The 21,258-nt window shown below is 46.1% G+C and overlaps 1 protein-coding gene across 3 annotated transcripts; it reads left to right on the forward strand.

Moving 5' to 3' along the window:
* Positions 1–4,530: 4,530 nt before the first annotated feature.
* Positions 4,531–10,581, forward strand: LOC125535259 (amino acid transporter AVT1C-like). 3 transcript variants are annotated; one of them, XM_048698310.1, is made up of 11 exons: positions 4,531–4,942; positions 5,763–6,109; positions 7,798–8,012; positions 8,132–8,155; positions 8,380–8,560; positions 8,644–8,866; positions 8,951–9,086; positions 9,297–9,459; positions 9,570–9,613; positions 9,729–9,791; positions 10,190–10,581. In XM_048698310.1, the coding sequence occupies exons 1-11, from the start codon at positions 4,752–4,754 to the stop codon at positions 10,283–10,285; spliced, it is 1,683 nt and encodes a 560-aa protein (XP_048554267.1). In that variant the 5' UTR covers positions 4,531–4,751; the 3' UTR covers positions 10,286–10,581. The 3 variants fall into 3 exon arrangements, with proteins under 3 accessions (XP_048554267.1, XP_048554268.1, XP_048554269.1); XM_048698311.1 differs by having other exon boundaries at positions 4,534–4,942; positions 10,378–10,581; XM_048698312.1 differs by having other exon boundaries at positions 4,535–4,942; positions 10,114–10,581.
* The last annotated feature ends 10,677 nt before the right edge of the window (positions 10,582–21,258 follow it).

A 21,258-nucleotide genomic window follows, 5' to 3' on the forward strand; every position in this document is an offset into this window, starting at 1 on the left:
GTGTGACGAAGATCATGCATGGACGATGGTGTTCCGTGCGTAGGGAGACGGCGCGGTTAGCATACCATATAGACATCAACGCACGGGGACGGCGGAGTGGACTATGTGCCATGGCGCTATGGCCCGAAGGGGTAATGCAGGGGTAGCGTGTGTCGGTGCAACGACGGGGAAGACCTTAGGACGGTGGCATGAACCGCAATGCCGCGATGCTACGGCCCAAGGGGCGACGCCGCAGCAGCGCGCTTCGGTGCAATGGCAGGAAAGACCTTGGGGCGATGATGTAACGGCAGCCCGTTACTCAATCGATTTTGAGATGCGCAAATTCGGGGACAATCTTCACAGGGACCTACGGAGGCGCACACAACCTACAGATCAAGTCGATCGTGCAGCATGGATGAAGTGGATGCGGGTGGTCAGATGATGAATCCAACCTCGGGCGAGCGAAGCAACAGGAGCAGCCTTGCGAGCACGCGCGAACATATATGCAGCGGACACACCAAGATCACGAGTTGGACATGAGGCTGATTCATACGCATAATACGCAGGAACAGCCAACATGTGCACGTCAGCCGCAGCCAACGCTGCCGCGTGACGCTGGAGCAGAGATGCACACAGCGCGGCGGCCAGCGCAACGCAAGCCGTGCAAGTCAGGGCGCGAGACGTGCCATCTTGCATGAAGTGGATGGAGGCGGTTGATGGAGGAGTCCCGATCAGATTAGGTGACGACAGTCGGCACAGAATAATGTGCGGATGACGGTCGTTCTGGGCCGGCGCCTGTCGCGCGAGGTCGCCTAGTTAAAGAAGAGGCCGGTGCAGTCGATGCCGAAGTCGAAGTAGTGGAGCGCGAGGGTCGCCGAGGGGCGGGCGACGTAAACATATCTTAGATCGTAAAACAAACAAAAAAGACACCGATCCAAAAACGATCGACGAGAGACAAAAAGCGGATCAATGGATCGGGGAAAACGACTCTGAATAGCCGATCAACGCGACCGACGGACGAATCGTAGCTAGAGGATGCTTAGCCCCCGATAGAGATCATGAAGGTTGACGTCTCGAGGGCTACGTGGCGCTAAAATGATGATAAAGCTAGGCCTATAAACTTGCGGCCGATACCATGTAAAAGGATTAGGGAGGAGAGAATTAGCGTAATCGTGAACTTGCCTCAGCCGCGACAGATGATGCTCCTTATGCTAGTTAGCCAATCTGTTGTCGTGTGGCCTTTAATTCAGTTTTTCTCTTGTTAACCAGATGACTCAGTTTTCTTATACAAGCATAACCACACATTTATGTGTGCCTATCAACTTCAGAATTGCAATTATCATCAGTTATGGTTTAGTTACATTGCTATAGATAAAGATGCGGGAGATGGTTCGATGAATAGCGATAGTCTATCTATTGAACTTGAACAGTGCATTTATACGCAGTGGGCTAGTGGCTTTGTATACTGCTTCCTTACCAAATATAAGACATTTTTAGAGTAGTTTAACCTACAGAAATATATGTACCAAATATAAGACATTTTTGGTACAGAGATAGTACAAGGGAAACATAAAATAGACAGAAAGTGACGGTTCTTACTCGCTTTTATGTACATGTATGTTCACATGTTCCTATCAATAAGCAATACATTTACAACACCATTTACCACCTTATATTATTACTCGGTGTGTTTGTGACATCTATAAATACCATATGTGTCTTCTCCTTCTCGTTCTTCATATTGTAGCTGTAACATAACATAGACGTCCAATAGTGATGGAAATGCCTACGAAGTAGCTGTGTGATAAGCTCAACATATGAAATTTTTTGGCAATGCAATATATTCTAGATTTTTTTGTGTGTTTAGAAAAGTAGTCCTTTTATACAATTTATGTTGAGCATGGGAGGTGTCGGGAGTTTGAAATCCTAGCTCCTAAAGATATCTGGTACATATTGGGTGGCATAGACTCTTGTTGAAACTAGAGGATACTACGCACGATGTTGCGGGAATTGGTTGATAAAACATTGAGTTGATAACATGAGAATCAAAATTAAAAATACATGTGAATTATTTTAGGTATCTCTCCTATCTAAAAAAAGAAGTAAGATTCCTTGTTCCGCTTTCATTTCATCAAGCCCTCCCACATCTTCTTCCCATCTCCCACGCTTGGTTTTTCCTATCCATTTTTCCCTAACCTCCTTGCCATAGAGCCCCTCCCCCCTCCAGGCATGATCTCACCCAAACCATCTGTGCAGTTGACACACGCCCACCGTTCGTCGTCTTCTATAGCTACACGATGTCGCCATCCATACAAAGCGCATCACCTCACTGCTCATGGCTGCCTCAAGCCCCGACACTTCCAACCACCACTGCAGGTCACCATCTTTGTCCCTTCAAAGCGCAGCACCTCCCCCCGATCGCTGCCGATGGGTGATGACGAGGAGGTTGTGTGCAATATCGATATGGGGTTTTTGGGTGGCGAGCACCTAACCATGTCGCCTCGGCCGCGGGTAGATCATGCTCCTTATGCTAGTTAGTCACCTGCCTGTGGGCTTTCATTCAGTTTTTCTCTAGTTAACCGGGTAACTCAAGTTTCTTATACTGCAAAGGCAAATCTCCCTCCTTGCTTCGTCGGTTAGGCAAAAAATATTGACGATTCAAGTGATTTTGTCGGTCCAAAATAATTCGGAGGAAAAGGTAAGCCAAGCCAATAATGTATACAATTTTCCCCTATTTCCTTCTAACCACAATGTCTATCCAACTTCCACGGCTAATAATTTCTCACTCTCAAAGCGAATAGAAAAATCCTTCCAGCATTACTTGAAAACGCAACATTAAGCTCAACAAATGCAAATTTTACCAATAAACAAATTAGCATCGCTATAAAATGTGACATTATATTGGTCTAGTACTCCATCCACGACCCTAGCTACTACCTCAACATGGACTGAAAAACAAAACAGTGGGAACCATACGAGGGTGTGGGGAGAAGCAGCTAGGCGGTATGCAATGCATGCATGCGTATATGGTTGGATCGTGCCCACTGTTTTACATCCATGCATGCATACCTAATCAAGGGGCACGACAGAGGCATGTGGGGTTAGTGCTGGTGTGTTAATCAAGTCCTAAAAAAATGCGCACACACACACAAAAAAAAATGGGACAAGGAGGCATGCATGTGATGGTGTTATACAATTAGCGACGTATCACGTGAAGCCATGTGGACAGGCAGTTTCGTCCCGGCCGGCTGCAGATCTGCAGTGCAGATGCTTCTCGGTCTCTCAGGTGCGTTGCTAGCTGAGCTGACTCATGCGTGGAAGATATCTAGCTAGGGGCCAGTTCTTTTAGGCGATTCTCCCATAATCGTCCTCCTCCCTAGCTTATTTTAGAAGTATTTTTTTTATAATCCTAGCTAATTAGACCTTAACTAGATAGGATTGTAAAAAATATATATAGTGACAATTCTGGGAGAAGCTAAGGAGGGGGGCGTTTTTGAAGAATCACCCAAAAAAACTGGCCCTAGGTGAGCTGCCGGCCGGTAGTGGTATTGGAGTTTGTCTGCATGGATGGGTTAAGTTTGCCAGACGATGCTCCAGTAGATGCACATAAGTTGGGCATAATCTGCAGAGATCGATACTAGTATATGATTATACTTCCTCCGTTTCATATTACTCGTCGCTGATTTAGTACAGTATTAACTAGGCAGCTAGCCGTCTGAGGCAGCAAATATGCTTGGATCCATTGAACATGGCTGTAAGTATATGCACTATCGGCCGATCGACCTATGGCATCACCATCCTAATTATCCAGATGCAAATTCTTCTTCTTTTTGTGGCCAAGAGAACCTGGATATAGCTAGATGGATACCTGAAGGAAGAAGGCTCAAGATCCGACCTTTCCCCTACCCCGTGGTTCATATATTACGTCCGTCCACCCGTCTCTAGTGACCACTGATCCACCATTGCAATGCCTGGCGCACGACGACCGAACAGTCACCGTACGTGCATACATACTAGGACCTCTCTCTCGTTTGGAACCTGCCTGCAGAATCAAAAGAGAACCCCATCGTAGCCGCAAAGGGCACTCGATTCCTGGCCGGCGTCCTTTCCTTTGATACACGGCTAATCAAACTGTCGACAGAAAATGAACATCTCCACGATTCAATCTGATCCAGATAAGGGCATCTCCCCCTCAAACCACATGTAACCGTCCGAACCGCGTCGTCCGAACGTGTTTTGCCATTTAACAACGTAGGTCTGTATCCATCTACAGGCCGGTCCGGACATGCTTTTTCCCGTAAACCAAAAACAAAATGGGAGGCTTTACGGATGTCTGTACCGCTGTCACATCTGCTACCCTAACCCACCAAAAACCCCTCCCGTGCCCGTCCGATTTCCTGCCCGAAGCCAGCTGCCCACCAAAAACCCCCGTCCAGCGGCCGTTCAGTGTGAGCGAGCGGCGAGGAACGTGCCGAAAATATATACTACTCCTTCCGATCTAAATACTCCTATATATTACTTCCTCCGATCCATGTTAGTTAGCGCTTGGTTAGTAGTACAGCTTTTCGTTTAATCCGTGTGGCCGCCACCACGGAATCCCCCAAGAGCAGAGCAGTCACATTGCCGTCGTGTATAAACACCCACGCCCCCCTCTCCCTCCTTCATTCTTCTCCTCACACTTTACTATCTCCCTCTTCCTCTCGGCTCGCTCGTTCCCTCTTTGTATTGCTCGGCCCATCGGCCATTGCCGCTAAGCAAACTTGAGGGCAGCGATGAGGAACTCGGTGTCCGACCAGAGCTTCGTCATGGAGAGCGACGACGAGGAGCACCGGCTGGGCGGCAGCGAGGAGGAGGAGGAGGAGTCGGACGGGTCGTCGTCGTGCAGGAGCCCGCGGGTGGTCGAGGCCGCCGGCGGTGGCCACCCCAGCTCCTACGCCAGCCAGCAATGGCCGCAGAGCTACAGGTGCGTACGCGGCGGTTGCTCGCGGCAGGATGCAGGCCACAAGCTGCATCATGCAGAGCTGCTTCTCATTTTACACCTGCTGATAACATTTCCTTGTCAATCACTAGTGCTATTTTTGCATGCATCTCAAACATTCCTGACCATGTATAAAATATGTAGTACTTATAAAATATGTAGTACCAATCAGCATTATGCTAACATTTTATGTTTAGCAGTTTTTACGTACTGTACTGTTGCGGCGAACATATGAATTTGACACATCAAAATAACGAGATGTTTGAAATCTTAGCCTTTTTTGAGCAAATTGAAATGTTATTAGCCTTAATTGGGATTCCAAACACAACTCTATGCATGCCCACGAGCAGACGAACCTGCGGATGGCGTGTGCGAGTGTAGGGGGGGGGGGGGAGACATTGACTTGTGGGCCACGTTTTGTTCCTCTACCAGATGTCTCTGTGCACATGGGTCCATGGTTGATAGGTCTGCTGACGTGGCAATTTCAGTTGGTCTCATCATCTGACTACTTGTAGAGAAGATCAAAATGGGTTCAAACCGGAACCAAGAGATAATCTAGCAAGAGATCAGAACGAAGAGATAATACTAGCATTTTTGTTTGTTTCTTTTTATAAGAACTGATCGAGTTAACTCAGATTTTTCATATCGATTCATCTGCTCTGCATAAAATTTACTAAGAGTACTTAGTTCTCGATCTCACTGCACAATCTCCGTGCATGATTCCAACTGAAACCATGCATGGAGATGTTCTGCGGCATTCAGTTGCAACAGTTGTGATCTCCTTTGATTTGATTTTTTGTTGCAGGCAGTCGATGGACATATATAGCAGCGTGCAGTCGCCGAGTCTGAGCGGGTTCCTAGGCACGCCCACTCTCAGCAGGCTCTCCAGCTCCTTCCTCGCCACCTCCTTCCGCGGGAAGCCGCCGCCGGAGATCCTCAAGCCGCTCCTGCCCACCACCGTCCCTTCCACTGACAGTGATGACGATCATGTCGTCGATGCCCGGAAGAGCTCCCACCAGTACCTGCCGCCGTCGAGGAAGGCGTCGTCCCTGTTCAAGATCCCCGAGGACCAGAAGCCTGCTGGCCGTGGTGGGGGTGGCCATGAGGTGGGGCCCTACCGTCAGTGCTCCTACACCCAGGGTGTCATGAATGGTACGCACCTATGTTCTTTTACACACACAAAAAAGACCTCACACAAGAGAAGGCACATTGTGAGATTTAGAGTTGCAGAGAAATGCAGGTTGCAAATTAATGAAACGGTTCTACGTGGTCTTTCATGACGTGTAACTAGTCAGTTTCAGTTTGATAGAAATCAAAGTATCCTTTTTTTCGTGAATGTGAGGGGGAAATATACTTGCAAGAAAAATACAAATGTATATATATGTCGATTATAAAATGGTTTGGAATTTAGTTTGGGAGAGCCAGTAATAAAAATTTGTCACTGACTCACCAATGAAAATACATCAAAAAGAAAATACTCCCTCTGTTCCTAAATATTTGTCTTTCTAGACATTTCAACACATGACTACATACGAAGCAAAATAAGTGAACCTACACTCTAAAATATGTCTACATACATCCGTATGTGGTAGTCATTTGAAATGTTTAGAAAGACAAATATTTAGGAACGGAGGGAGTATGATTGAACACCAGATGGTCATGCTAACATGGAAGGATACAGTCGATAAGTCAACTTAAGGGATCCCATCTGCAACCTAGGATGCTCACATTGGATAACATGCGTGCCATGACAAAAAGATGCCATGCTTGCTGAACCTGGACGCACACCCCCACATGCTGACACCCAGGTGCAATGTTCAGATTCTGTCCAAGAACGAGTTTCCACAGCTGTAGTGTTAATATAACACCTAGAATTGCCGATTAGCCCATCGGATTCTGGTCAATTCCCTGTGATGTAGACGTGCACCACATGGCTGATGGGCCAGGACAGCAGTGTCATGTGAGCCGGGAACATGGTCATGATCAATAAAATGATTAACTGGACCATGATTGCAGCCCAGGCATGCTGATTGAGATCTGTCAGGAGAAAGAGGAACCTTGTCCTAATCAAAGCATGCAATTTACTAATGACATTCTTAAAACCATTATTTCCCTGCATCTATCTGGTCATGTGGTCACTGTCAGTGTCATGTGAGCTAAGAACATGGCCATGATCAATAAATGATTAATTAGACTATGATTGCAGTGCAGGCATGTCGATTAAGATCTGTCAGGAGAAAGAGGAACCTTGTCCTAATCAAAGCATGCAATTTACTAATCTGTTCATGTGGATATCGAACTCTCACTGTCAGTGACAGTGTCAGTGTCAAGACCATTATTTCACAAGACGTCTCTGTCTGCCATTTGTTTGGGACTTGTTTCTTTCCATTAGCATGGTATCAGTGCCATTTTTGTGAGTAAGACAGCTACTGCCTTCGATTAGCAACTAAAACTGGATGGCACAAAATATATGTTAATACTCCGACTTGTAAGTTGGAATCAAAACCAAGACGATTCTGTCACCCACTCTTGTCTGAACTTCTAACAAAAAAAGTTTGTCACTGAACATTTTATATGTCTGGTATTAGCTGATTTAAAGCTTAATTGTTTTTCAAGTTGAAAGTTTCACCTGTAACCTGTAAGTAGTTGGAACATTAGAATTACGAAGTTTGGAATCTGAAATTTTCGATTTTATGAATATTCCAACTGAAATTGTTTCAAATTCGAAGTCAAAGCTAAGTCTTGTTTTCATCACTACATAATTTGTACACCAAGCTTACTGTTTTCATCCTGCACCGTTTAGAACTTCTGGATCTCAAATCATTGTGTGTCACTTGCAGGAGTGAATGTCTTGTGTGGCGTGGGGATCCTGTCAACACCTTATGCCGTCAGGCAGGGTGGCTGGCTTGGGCTGGTGATACTGGCCGTGCTCGCCGTGCTGGCGTGGTACACCGGCGTGCTACTCCGGCGCTGCCTCGACAGCAAGGAAGGCCTCGAGACCTACCCGGACATCGGCCACGCCGCATTCGGCACGCCTGGTCGCATTGTCATCTCGGTATAACTTCTGCCAAAATCTGATGACCAGCTCACTTTTATTTTGATTTCAGTATAACAGAGTACAGTAGAGGATGGTCTTGTGCTAACTCTTGACTCCTTTGTTTTTGCCACCTGCAGATAATATTGTACATGGAACTGTATGTAAGTACTTCTCATGAAACATTGACTTGCTTGTTTAGAAATATTATTACTTTGACAGAGTACGTTACTAGATGCTCTGTTTTTATGGTGAGCATAATACAGTGAAGTGAGTCTAACAGTCTGACAGAGTACATTACTAGATGCTCTGTTCAAAAGGCATGTTTTTTTCTTATACATTATCATTGTTTATAAGCATATCAATGGCTCCTAATTTTTCCCTGCAGGCCTGTTGCATTGAGTATCTGATACTGGAGAGTGACAATCTATCAAAGTTGTTCCCCAATGCACACCTGACTATATGGGGCCTCAGCCTGGATGCCCATGTGTTATTCGCAATCCTTACGACGCTTGTTGTCATGCCGACAACTTGGCTTCGTGACCTCAGTTGTCTGAGCTTCATTTCAGGTATCAATTCATTCACCTGCAGCTCATGTGTTTCATCATCTGACCAAATATGTGATATCATCTACTGATTCCTAATTTTGTAGCTGGAGGAGTCGTCGCGTCGATTGTCATCGTTGCCTGCCTCTTTTGGGCAGGGCTTGTTGATCATGTTGGTGTCAACAAGAGCGAAGGGACGGCACTGAACCTCCCTGGGATCCCCATTGCCATTGGCTTGTATGGGTACTGCTACTCAGGGCATGGGGTGTTCCCAAACATCTACTCTTCCCTGAAGAAGAGCAACCAATTCAACGCTGTTCTTTTCACATGGTAAACACACCAAAACCACTGTATGTAAACAACAACATTGTTTGAGCAATCCGTGATCTCAGGAGGGGTTTTGTTTGTTGTCAGTATCGTGCTATCTACTGTTTTGTTCGCCGGTGCCGCGGTCATGGGGTACATAATGTTTGGCGAAACCACGGAGTCTCAGTTCACACTGAACATGCCCCCAAATCTTATGTCTTCCAAGATTGCAGTCTGGACTACGGTATATTTTCTTGACTACTACATTACTAAATTATAAGTTCATATGGTTCATTTCTTGATAGTGTACAATCTTGTTCTGTTATGAAATGGCTCTTTGCTTCAGTGTAATGTGAGGTTTCTTTCTCCTCTAGCATGATTTACAGAACATATTAAATACACAGGGTTCCTTTTTGTGAGACAAAAAGCACATCATGCTGACAGTATCTTTCAGGTGACAAATCCAATAACCAAATATGCACTTACCATGACTCCTCTTGCCCTGAGTTTGGAAGAGCTGCTACCTTCGAATAGACAGACGTACGGGAACATAATTATGCTCAGATCAGCACTAGTGTTGTCCTCCCTTGTTGTTGCTCTATCTGTTCCATTTTTTGGTAAATACTTTCATCACTAGTAATCATTTCAATAAAAAATGTTTTTTGAGTTAAACCTTGCTGGATTTTCCTAATTTTCTGATTTAATTGATTTTACCGCGCCTTTATAGGACTTGTGATGTCCCTAGTTGGGTCTCTTCTCACCATGTTTGTGGTAAGTTCTTCTTCTGAATTTTAGTGTCGTCTGTTTGTTGTTGGTCTTGACATAGCTAACTGCGGCAGTGCCATTTGTTTGTTGATTATTGTGGCTAACACATGACACTTTTTAGGCGTATATTCTACCTTGTGCATGCTTTTTGGCCATCCTAAGGAGTACAGTGACTTGGGATCAGGTAAAAATTTGTCCCTTAGTTTGAACACTTATCAGAAGTCCTCTTAAATATATTATTAGACCATAACATTATTAAACATGATTTCTGATGAAAAGGAGAAGTGGTACGTGTATGGGAGAATTGAGGATTGAAATACATTTATAATGCATAGTTGGTTCATAAATTTTCAACTTTGGTCAATTAAGCATTTCTTTTGTATCACAGTATTTTATATATTTTATTCACTAAAATAAGCACTGAATCTCTCACCAGGAACACATTAGCCTCCATTCTCTACAAATTCAAAAGTTTCACAAAATTATATAATTGTGTTCTTGATCAGGCATATTAGCAGAATGGACTCAAAGCTCAAATATCTGAAGACACCATTTAATTAAAAAATCATTATTTCTTTGCAGATAGTACTATGTGTGTTCATCATTGTCGTCGGTCTCTGTTGTGCGGGTGTTGGCACATACTCCTCCCTTTCTAAGATCATCCAAAATTATCAGTAAATCTTTGTGAAGCACGGTGATTTGTATGTACCATGTTTAGTTGTTTACTACTGCTCTTTTTGCAAGACTTTAACAAAAACATGTCTTGATAGATAGGATGTACCATGAAAAGACAATCAGTTTGAGGTTGCTCTCCTGGCCGGAGTACCCTGAAAGTGACTTCCACCTCCTTCCTCTTAGTGCATCAATTTTTGTTAGTAATGATGAGGTTTGCATCTTCAATTGTGATCCTCATTTTCCCGTCTCTTTAATTTGTGGCCTTCAATGCAACATTCAGTGATTGTGAGGTTGACATACGCAATTGTGATCATGCCTACCAGATTTACGAAAAAGGGTTTCCCCCCGCTTTATATTATAAAGCACCACCGATTACAACCGCGAGCCGATACAAACACACACCACACACCCAAGGCTAGATACAAGGGTGTCGGGCACCAACCCACCACTCCAACGACTACAAAGCACCAAAAAGATGAACAAAGAAGCGTCGCTTAGAGCCGACGGAGATCACCATGGGCAATCCACCGAGGAGAAATGAGACGGCCAACGGCGGAGTGAGGACTCCAAAACGATGCCTCCAACAAGGGAACGACCAAAGCCGCCACCGTCCGATCCGGCGGATCAAGTTTTCACCCGGAGTAACCTGAAGGGAGAGGGAGCACCGCGACGGAGCCTGCGGGGAGGGTACGACGTCCACGGATGCCGCCACCGTCGGCCAGTACAGAGACTAGACAAGTGATGTACCCCGGTGTACCAATCCCTCCAACACAACCTCACTCCGCCAACCACCCGCATCCATGCCACCCGAGCAGCCATGTCTGCCCGCCCGCACCCGAGCCGCGCAATCTGCCCAAGATCAACATGCCTCCCACCGCCAGGGCCACCGCCCTGCATCCAGACCGTCCTGGAATCATCAAAGGAGCAAGCTTTGGCCAGTGAAAACCCCAACCATCGCCGAAAACTGCAACGACCGTCTCGCCTCAGAACACCGAGTCAGCAACCAACAAGCACCAGGTTGGGGAAGTGGGAAGGAAGGAGCGGCCCACGGCCCCGACCGGCGACGGGCGGCTCGACCTCGTCGAAGCCCCCATCCTACCGGCCTTCCCACCCGAAGCACTCTGCTTCGCCCCACCACGGCGATTGGCACCAACTAGCGAGAGGCCACTGACGGCGCGCGTCCGTCGAAGAAGGGGAGAGAACCGCCGCCACCGCATCCAAGGAAGAGCCACAAACATCCTGCCGCGCCGCACGCCGCACGCCCAAGCCGGGAAGGAGACCCGGCCGGACCCCAGGACGCACACGCCCCGCCACCGCCACAACCACGCCACCAGCACTGCCACCCCTAAGCATGGCAACGCCGACCGCCCGCGGCTCCTGCTGACCCCAGCCCTCGCCGCTGGAAGGAACCCCAGCGCCAGATCCCGCGGGATCCAACCGGGGCCATCCCGCGCGATCCGCCCGACGCAGCCACCCCATGGATGAGCAGCTCCACCACGCCAGGGGCCGGCCCAGCCAAGCCGGCAGCCACCCCCAGCCCGCGCCGCCGTAGTCCTCGTCGCCGGCCACCGGATCTGACAAAGCAGCCACTGCTGCCCCGCCGCCCCCAAGCCAGCACGCCCCGCCACCAGCTCCACGCAGTCGCCGCCGCGTCATCGACCCGCTACACCCGTCGCACAGCAGCCCGGGGCGCCGCCACGCCGCCCTGCGCCAGCGCCGCGCACCTCGCCTGACCCATGTGTCTCGCGCCATAGGGCCCCAGGGGAGGTGGGAGAGGAACCCCGCCGCCACCGACGCCAGCCGGGCTTCGCCCGGTGGCAACCTCCGGCGGCGGCGGGGAGGGGGAGCTGGCGGGCGGCGGCTAGGTTTTCGCCCTGCCGCCCGCGAGAGCGGCTCGGGCGAGCAGAGCATGAGCTTCTCTAAGGAGTCCTACCAGATTTACTACATATCCATTTTTCTAGCTTGCATGTTTTTTCAGGAAGGTACTAGGTAACTTCTTGTATTAAAGGATGCAATATACATATGTGTTTCTTCTTATTATGCATAAATTTTTTTATCAAAGGCCAATAAAATCTCACCCATCAAGCCTTTGAAAACACAAGCAAACCTCACCCTTCCCCTTTTCATTTCCAAAACAATGCACTTGTGACAACCCCTAGTGCACCTGAAGGAAATATGCCCTAGAGGCAATAATAAAGTTATTATTTATTTCCTTATATCATGATAAATGTTTATTATTCATGCTAGAATTGTATTAACCGGAAACATAATACATGTGTGAATACATAGACAAACAAAGTGTCACTAGTATGCCTCTACTTGACTAGCTCGTTAATCGAAGATGGTTATGTTTCCTAACCATGAACAAAAGAGTTGTTATTTGATTAACGGGATCACATCATTAGAAGAATGATGTGATTAACATGACCCATTCCATTAGCTTAGCACCCGATCGTTTAGTATGTTGCTATTGCTTTATTCATGACTTATACATGTTCCTATGACTATGAGATTATGCAACTCCCATTTGTCGGAGGAACACTTTGTGTGCTACCAAACGTCACAACGTAACTGGGTGATTATAAAGGAGCTCTACAGGTGTCTCCAAAGGTACATGTTGGATTGGCGTATTTCGAGATTAGGATTTGTCACTCCGATTGTCGGAGAGGTATCTCTGGGCCCTCTCGGTAATGCACATCACATAAGCCTTACAAGCATTGCAACTAATGAGTTAGTTGTGAGATGATGTATTATGGAACGAGTAAAGAGACTTGCCAGTAACGAGATTGAACTAGGTATTGAGATACCGACGATCGAATCTCGGGCAAGTAACATACCGATGACAAAGTGAACACCGTATGTTGTTATGCGGTCTGACCGATAAAGATCTTCGTAGAATATATGGGAGCCAATATGAGCATCCAGGTTCCGCTATTGGTTATTGACCGGAGACGTGTCTCGGTCATGTCTACATTGTTCTCGAACCCGTAGGGTCCGCACACTTAAGGTTTTGATGACAATTATATTATGAGTTTATGAGTTTTGATGTACCGAAGGAGTTCGGAGTCCCGGATGAGATCGGGGACATGATGAGGAGTCTCGAAATGGTCGAGACATAAAGATTGATATATTGGACGACTATATTCGGACATCGGAAAGGTTCCGAGTGATTCGGGTATTTTCGGAGGTACCGGGGAGTTACGGGAATTCGCCGGGAGAAGTATTGGGCCTTATTGGGCCATACGGGAAAGAGAGAGGGGCTGCCTAGGGCAGGCCGCGCGCCCCCCCCCCAAGGCCTAGTCCGAATTGGACTAGGGGGAGGGGCTGCACCCCTTCCTTGTTTCCTACTCCTACTACATGGAAGGACTCCTAGTTGGACTAGGAAAGGGGGAATCCTAATCCCACCACTCCCGGTGGGAGTAGGACTCCCCTAGGGCGCGCCATTGCTAGCGCCGGCCTCCCCTCCTCCACTCCTTTATATACGGGGGCAGGGGGCACCCAAAAGACACACAAGTTGATCCGCGTGATCGTTTTCTTAGCGGTGTGCGGTGCCCCCTTCCACCGTACTCCTCGATAATATTGTAGCGGTGCTTAGGCGAAGCCCTACGACGGTAGAACATCAAGATCGTCACCACGCCGTCGTGCTGACGGAACTTTTCCCCGACAATTTGCTGGATCGGAGTCCGGGGATCGTCATCGAGCTGAACGTGTGCTAGAACTCGGAGGTGCCGTAGTTTCGGTGCTTGATTGGTCGGACCGTGAAGACGTACGACTACATCAACCGCGTTGTCATAACGCTTCCGCTGTCGGTCTACGAGGGTACGTACATTACACTCTTCCCTCTTGTTGCTATGCATCACCATGATCTTGCGTGTGCGTAGGGAAATTTTTGAAATTATTACGTTCCCCAACGTGGTATCAGAGCCTAGGTTTTATGCGTTGATGTTGTGCATGAGTAGAACACAAAGTGAGTTGTGGGCGATATAAGTCATACTGCTTACCAGCATGTCATACTTTGGTTCGGCGGTATTGTTGGATGAAGCGGCCCGGACCGACATTACGCGTACGCTTACGCGAGACTGGTTCTACCGACGTGCTTTGCACACAGGTAGCTGGCGGGTGTCAATTTCTCCTGAAGGAAATATGCCCTAGAGGCAATAATAAAGTTATTATTTATTTCCTTATATCATGATAAAAGTTTATTATTCATGCTAGAATTGTATTAACCGGAAACATAATACATGTGTGAATACATAGACAAACAGAGTGTCACTAGTATGCCTCTACTTGACTAGCTCGTTAATCAAAGATGGTTATATTTCCTAACCATGAACAAAGAGTTGTTATTTGATTAACGGGATCACATCATTAGGTGAATGATCTGATTGACATGACCCATTCCATTAGCTTAGCACCCGATCGTTTAGTATGTTGCTATTGTTTTCTTCATGACTTATACATGTTCCTATGACTATGAGATTATGCAACTCCCGTTTACCAGAGGAACACTTTGTGTGCTACCAAACGTCACAACGTAACTGGGTGATTATAAAGGAGCTCTACAGGTGTCTCCAAAGGTACATGTTGGGTTGGCGTATTTCGAGATTAGGATTTGTCACTCTGATTGTCGGAGAGGTATCTCTAGGCCCTCTCGGTAATGCACATCACTTAAGCCTTGCAAGCGTTGCAACTAATGAGTTAGTTGCGGGATGATGTATTACGGAACGAGTAAAGAGACTTGCCGGTAACGAGATTGAACTAGGTATTGGATACCAACGATCGAATCTCGGGCAAGTAACATACCAATGACAAAAGGAACAACGTATGTTGTTATGCGGTCTGACCGATAAAGATCTTCGTAGAATATGTAGGAGCCAATATGGGCATCCAGGTCCCGCTATTGGTTATTGACCGGAGACACGTCTCGGTCATGTCTACATTGTTCTCGAACCCGTAGGGTCCGCACGCTTAAGGTTTCGATGACAGTTATATTATGAGTTTATACGTTTTGATGTACCGAAGGATGTTCGGAGTCCCGGATGAGATCACGGACGTGACGAGGAGTCTCGAAATGGTCGAGACATAAAGATTTATATATTGGAAGCCTATGTTTGGATATCGGAAGTGTTCCGGGTGAAATCGGGATTTTACCGGAGTACCGGGAGGTTACCGGAACCCCCCGGGAGATATATGGGCCTTAGTGGGCCTTAGTGGAAAAGAGAAGAGGCAACCAGAGATGGGCCGCGTGCCCCTCCCCTCCCTTGGTCCGAATAGGACAAGGAGAGGGGGCCGGCCCCCCTTCCTCTTTTCCCCCCTCCGCGAATCCTATTCCAACTAGGAAAGGGGGGGGAATCCTACTCCCGAAGGGAGTAGGACTCCTCCTGGCGCGCCACCTCTAGGCCGGCCGCACCCCCCCTTTGAACCTTTATATACGGAGGCAGGGGCACCCCAGAGGAACACAAGTTGATCCACGTGATCATATTCTTAGCCGTGTGCGGCGCCCCCTGCCACCATAGTCCTCGATAATATTGTAGCGGTGCTTAGGCGAAGCCCTGCGACAGTAGTGCATCAAGATCGTCACCACGCCGTCGTGCTGACGGAACTCTTCCCCGACACTTTGCTGGAACGGAGTCCGGGGATCGTCATCGAGCTGAACGTGTGCTAGAACTCGGAGGTGCCATAGTTTCGGTGCTTGATCGGTCGGGCCGTGGAGACGTATGACTACATCAACCAAACGCTTCCGTTGTCGATCTATAAGGGTACGTAGATCACACTCTCCCCTCTCGTTGCTATGCATCACCATGATCTTGCGTGTGCGTAGGAAATTTTTTAAAATTACTACGTTCCCCAATAGTGGCATCCGAGCCAGGTTTTATGTGTTGATGTTATATGCACGAGTAGAACACAAGTGAGTTGTGGGCGATATAAGTCATACTGCTTACCAGCATGTCATACTTTGGTTCGGCGGTATTGTTGGACGAAGCGGTCCGGACCGACATTACGCGTACGCTTACGCGAGACCGGTTCTCCCGACGTGCTTTGCACATAGGTGGCTTGCGGGTGACAGTTTCTCCAACTTTAGTTGAACCAATGTGGCTACGCCCGGTCCTTGCGAAGGTTAAAACAGCACCAACTTGACAAACTATCATTGTGGTTTTGAGGCGTAGGGTAAGATTGGTTCTTGCTTAAGCCCGTAGCAGCCACGTAAAACTTGCAACAACAAAGTAGAGGACGTCTAACTTGTTTTTGCAGGGCATGTTGTGATGTGATATGGTCAAGATATGATGCTGAATTTTATTGTATGAGATGATCATGTTTTGTAACCAAGTTATCGGCAACTGGTAGGAGCCATATGGTTGTCGCTTTATTGTATGCAATGCAATCACGCTGTAATGCTTTACTTTATCACTAAGCGGTAGCGATAGTCGTAGAAGTATAAGATTGGCGAGACGACAATGATGCTACGATGGAGATCAAGGTGTCTCGCCGGTGACGATGGTGATCATGACGGTGCTTCGGAGATGGAGATCATAGGCACAAGATGATGATGGCCATATCATATCACTTATATTGATTGCATGTGATGTTTATCCTTTATGCATCTTATCTTGCTTTGATTAACGGTATCATTATAAGATGATCTCTCACTAAAATTATCAAGAAGTGTTCTCCCTGAGTATGCACCGTTGCGAAAGTTCTTCGTGCTGAGACACCACGTGATGATCGGGTGTGATAGGCTCTACGTTCAAATACAACGGGTGCAAAATAGTTGCACACGCGGAATACTCAGGTTATACTTGACGAGCCAAGCATATGCAGATATGGCCTCGGAACACGGAGACCGAAAGGTCGAGCGTGAATCATATAGTAGATATGATCAACATAGTGATGTTCACCAATGAAACTACTCCATCTCACGTGATGATCGGACATGGTTTAGTTGATTTGGATCACGTGATCACTTAGAGGATTAGAGGGATGTCTATCTAAGTGGGAGTTCTTTAAGTAATTTGATTAATTGAACTTAAATTTATCATGAACTTAGTACCTGATAGTATCTTGCTTATGTATGTTTGATTGTAGATAGATGGCCCGTGCTGTTGTTCCGTTGAATTTTAATGCGTTCCTTGAGAAAGCAAAGTTGAAAGATGATGGTAGCAATTACATGGACTGGGTCCGTAACTTGAGGATTATCCTCATTGCTGCACAGAAGAATTAGGTCCTAGAAGCACCGCTAGGTGCCAGGCCTGCTGCTGGAGCAACACCAGATGTTATGAACGTCTGGCAGAGCAAAGCTGATGACTACTCGATAGTTCAGTGTGCCATGCTTTATGGCTTAGAATCGGGACTTCAACGACGTTTTGAACGTCATGGAGCATATGAGATGTTCCAGGAGTTGAAGTTAATATTTCAAGCAAATGTCCGGATTGAGAGATATGAAGTCTCCAATAAGTTCTATAGCTGCAAGATGGAGGAGAACAGTTCTGTCAGTGAGCATATACTCAAAATGTCTGGGTATAATAATCACTTGATTCAGATGGGAGTTAATCTTCCAGATGATTGCGTCATTGACAGAATTCTCCAATCACTGCCACCAAGCTACAAGAGCTTCGTGATGAACTATAATATGCAAGGGATGAATAAGACTATTCCCGAGCTCTTCGCAATGTTGAAAGCTGCGGAGGTAGAAATCAAAAAGGTGCATCAAGTGTTGATGGTCAACAAGACCACTAGTTTCAAGAAAAAGGGCAAAGGGAAGAAGAAGGGGAACTTCAAGAAGAACAGCAAGCAAGTTGCTGCTCAAGAGAAGAAACCCAAGTCTGGACCTAAGCCTGAAACTGAGTGCTTCTACTGCAAGCAGACTGGTCACTGGAAGCGGAACTGCCCCAAGTATTTGGCGGATAAGAAGGATGGCAAGGTGAACAAAGGTATATGTGATATACATGTTATTGATGTGTACCTTACTAATGCTCGCAGTAGCACCTGGGTATTTGATACTGGTTCTGTTGCCTATATTTGCAACTCGAAACAGGGACTACGGATTAAGCGAAGATTGGCTAAGGATGAGGTGACGATGCGCGTGGGAAACGGTTCCAAAGTCGATGTGATCGCGGTCGGCACGCTACCTCTATATCTACCTTCGGGATTAGTATTAGACCTAAATAATTGTTATTTGGTGCCAGCGTTGAGCATGAACATTATATCTGGATCTTGTTTAATGCGAGACGGTTATTCATTTAAATCAGAGAATAATTGTTGTTCTATTTATATGGGTAATATCTTTTATGGCCATGCACCCTTGAAAAGTGGTCTATTCTTATTAAATCTCGATAGTAGTGACACACATATTCATAATGTTGAAGCCAAAATATGCAGAGTTGATAATGATGGTGCAACTTATTTGTGGCACTGTTGTTTAGGTCATATCGGTATAAAGCGCATGAAGAAACTCCATACTGATGGACTTTTGGAACCACTTGATTATGAATCACTTGGTACTTGCGAACCATGCCTCATGGGCAAGATGACTAAAACACCGTTCTCCGGTACTATGGAGAGAGCAACAGATTTGTTGGAAATCATACATACAGATGTATGTGGTCCGATGAATATTGAGGCTCGTGGCGGATATCGTTATTTTCTCACCTTCACAGATGACTTAAGCAGATATGGGTATATCTACTTAATGAAACATAAGTCTGAAACATTTGAAAAGTTCAAAGAATTTCAGAGTGAAGTTGAAAATCATCATAACAAGAAAATAAAATTTCTACGATCTAGTCGTGGAGGAGAATATTTGAGTTACGAGTTTGGTATACATTTGAAACAATGCGGAATAGTTTCGCAACTCACGCCACCTGGAACACCACAGCGTAATGGTGTGTCCGAACGTCGTAATCGTACTTTACTAGATATGGTGCGATCTATGATGTCTCTTACTGATTTACCGCTATCGTTTTGGGGTTATGCTTTAGAGACGGCCACATTCACGTTAAATAGGGCACCATCAAAATCCGTTGAGACGACGCCTTATGAACTATGGTTTGGCAAGAAACCAAAGTTGTCGTTTTTGAAAGTTTGGGGCTGCGATGCTTATGTGAAAAAGCTTCAACCTGATAAGCTCGAACCCAAATCGGAGAAATGTGTCTTCATAGGATATCCAAAGGAAACTATTGGATACACCTTCTATCATAGATCCGAAGGCAAGACTTTTGTTGCTAAGTTCGGAAACTTTCTGGAGAAGGAGTTTCTCTCGAAAGATGTTAGTGGGAGGAAAGTAGAACTTGACAAGGTAACTGTACCTGCTCCCTTATTGGAAAGTAGTACATCACAGAAAACTGTTTCTGTGACACCTACACCAATTAGTGAGGAAGCTAATGATAATGATCATGAAACTTCAGGACAAGATACTACTGAACCTCATAGATCAACCAAAGTAAGATCCGCGCCAGAGTGGTACGGTAATCCTGTTCTGGAAATCATGCTACTAGATCATGATGAACCTACGAACTATGAAGAAGCGATGGTGAGCCCAGATTCCGCAAAATGGCTTGAAGCCATGAAATCTGAGATGGGATCCATGTATGAGAACAAAGTATGGACTTTGGTTGACTTGCCCGATGATTGGCAAGCAATTGAGAATAAATGGATCTTCAAGAAGAAGACTGGCGCTGACGGTAATATTACTGTCTACAAAGCTCGACTTGTCGCAAAAGGTTTTCGACAAGTTCAAGGGGTTGACTACGATGAGACCTTCTCACCCGTAGCGATGCTTAAGTCTGTCCGAATCATGTTAGCAATTGCCGCATTTTATGATTATGAAATTTGGCAGATGGATGTCAAAACTGCATTCCTGAATGGATTTCTGGAAGAAGAGTTGTATATGATGCAACCGGAAGGTTTTGTCGATCCAAAGGGAGCTAACAAAGTATGCAAGCTCCAGCGATCCATTTATGGACTGGTGCAAGCTTCTCGGAGTTGGAATAAACGCTTTGATAGTGTGATCAAAGCATTTGGTTTTATACAGACTTTCGGAGAAGTCTGTATTTACAAGAAATTGAGTGGGAGCTCTGTAGCATTTCTGATATTATATGTGGATGACATATTACTGATTGGAAATGATATAGAATTTCTGGATAGCATAAAGGGATACTTGAATAAGAGTTTTTCAATGAAAGACCTCGGTGAAGCTGCTTACATATTAGGCATAAAGATCTATAGAGATAGATCAAAACGCTTAATTGGACTTTCACAAAGCACATACCTTGACAAGATTTTGAAGAAGTTCAAAATGGATCAAGCAAAGAAAGGGTTCTTACCTGTGTTACAAGGTGTGAAGTTGAGTCAGACTCAATGCCCGACCACTGCAGAAGATAGAGAGAAAATGAAAGATGTTCCCTATGCTTCAGCCATAGGCTCTATCATGTATGCAATGCTGTGTACCAGACCTGATGTGTGCCTTGCTATAAGTTTAGCAGGGAGGTACCAAAGTAATCCAGGAGTGGATCACTGGACAGCGGTCAAGAACATCCTGAAGTACCTGAAAAGGACCAAGGATATGTTTCTCGTATATGGAGGTGACAAAGAGCTCATCGTAAACGGTTACATTGATGCAAGCTTTGACACTGATCCGGACGATTCTAAATCGCAAACCGCATACGTGTTTACATTAAACGGTGGAGCTGTCAGTTGGTGCAGTTCTAAACAAAGCGTCGTGGCGGGATCTACATGTGAAGCGGAGTACATAGCTGCTTCGGAAGCAGCAAACAAAGGAGTCTGGATGAAGGAATTCATATCCGATCTAGGTGTCATACCTAGTGCATCGGGTCCAATGAAAATCTTTTGTGACAATACTGGTGCTATTGCCTTGGCGAAGGAATCCAGGTTTCACAAAAGAACCAAGCACATCAAAAGACGCTTCAATTCCATCCGGGATCTAGTCCAGGTGGGAGACATAGAGATTTGCAAGATACATA

The sequence above is a fragment of the Triticum urartu genome, chromosome 2, assembly GCF_003073215.2.
Source record: "Triticum urartu cultivar G1812 chromosome 2, Tu2.1, whole genome shotgun sequence".
In the NCBI taxonomy this organism is placed as follows: Eukaryota; Viridiplantae; Streptophyta; class Magnoliopsida; order Poales; family Poaceae; genus Triticum; species Triticum urartu.

What these genes read in the sequence shown, in the direction of transcription:
- LOC125535259 (XM_048698310.1), top strand. Translation starts at nt 4,752, where the DNA reads ATGAGGAACTCGGTGTCCGACCAGAGCTTCGTCATGGAGAGCGACGAC. An exon ending in TTGTCTGAGCTTCATTTCAG is followed by an intron (nt 8,561 to 8,643) that starts GTATCAATTCAT and finishes CTAATTTTGTAG; the next exon opens with CTGGAGGAGTCGTCGCGTCG. An exon ending in AGATTGCAGTCTGGACTACG is followed by an intron (nt 9,087 to 9,296) that starts GTATATTTTCTT and finishes AGTATCTTTCAG; the next exon opens with GTGACAAATCCAATAACCAA.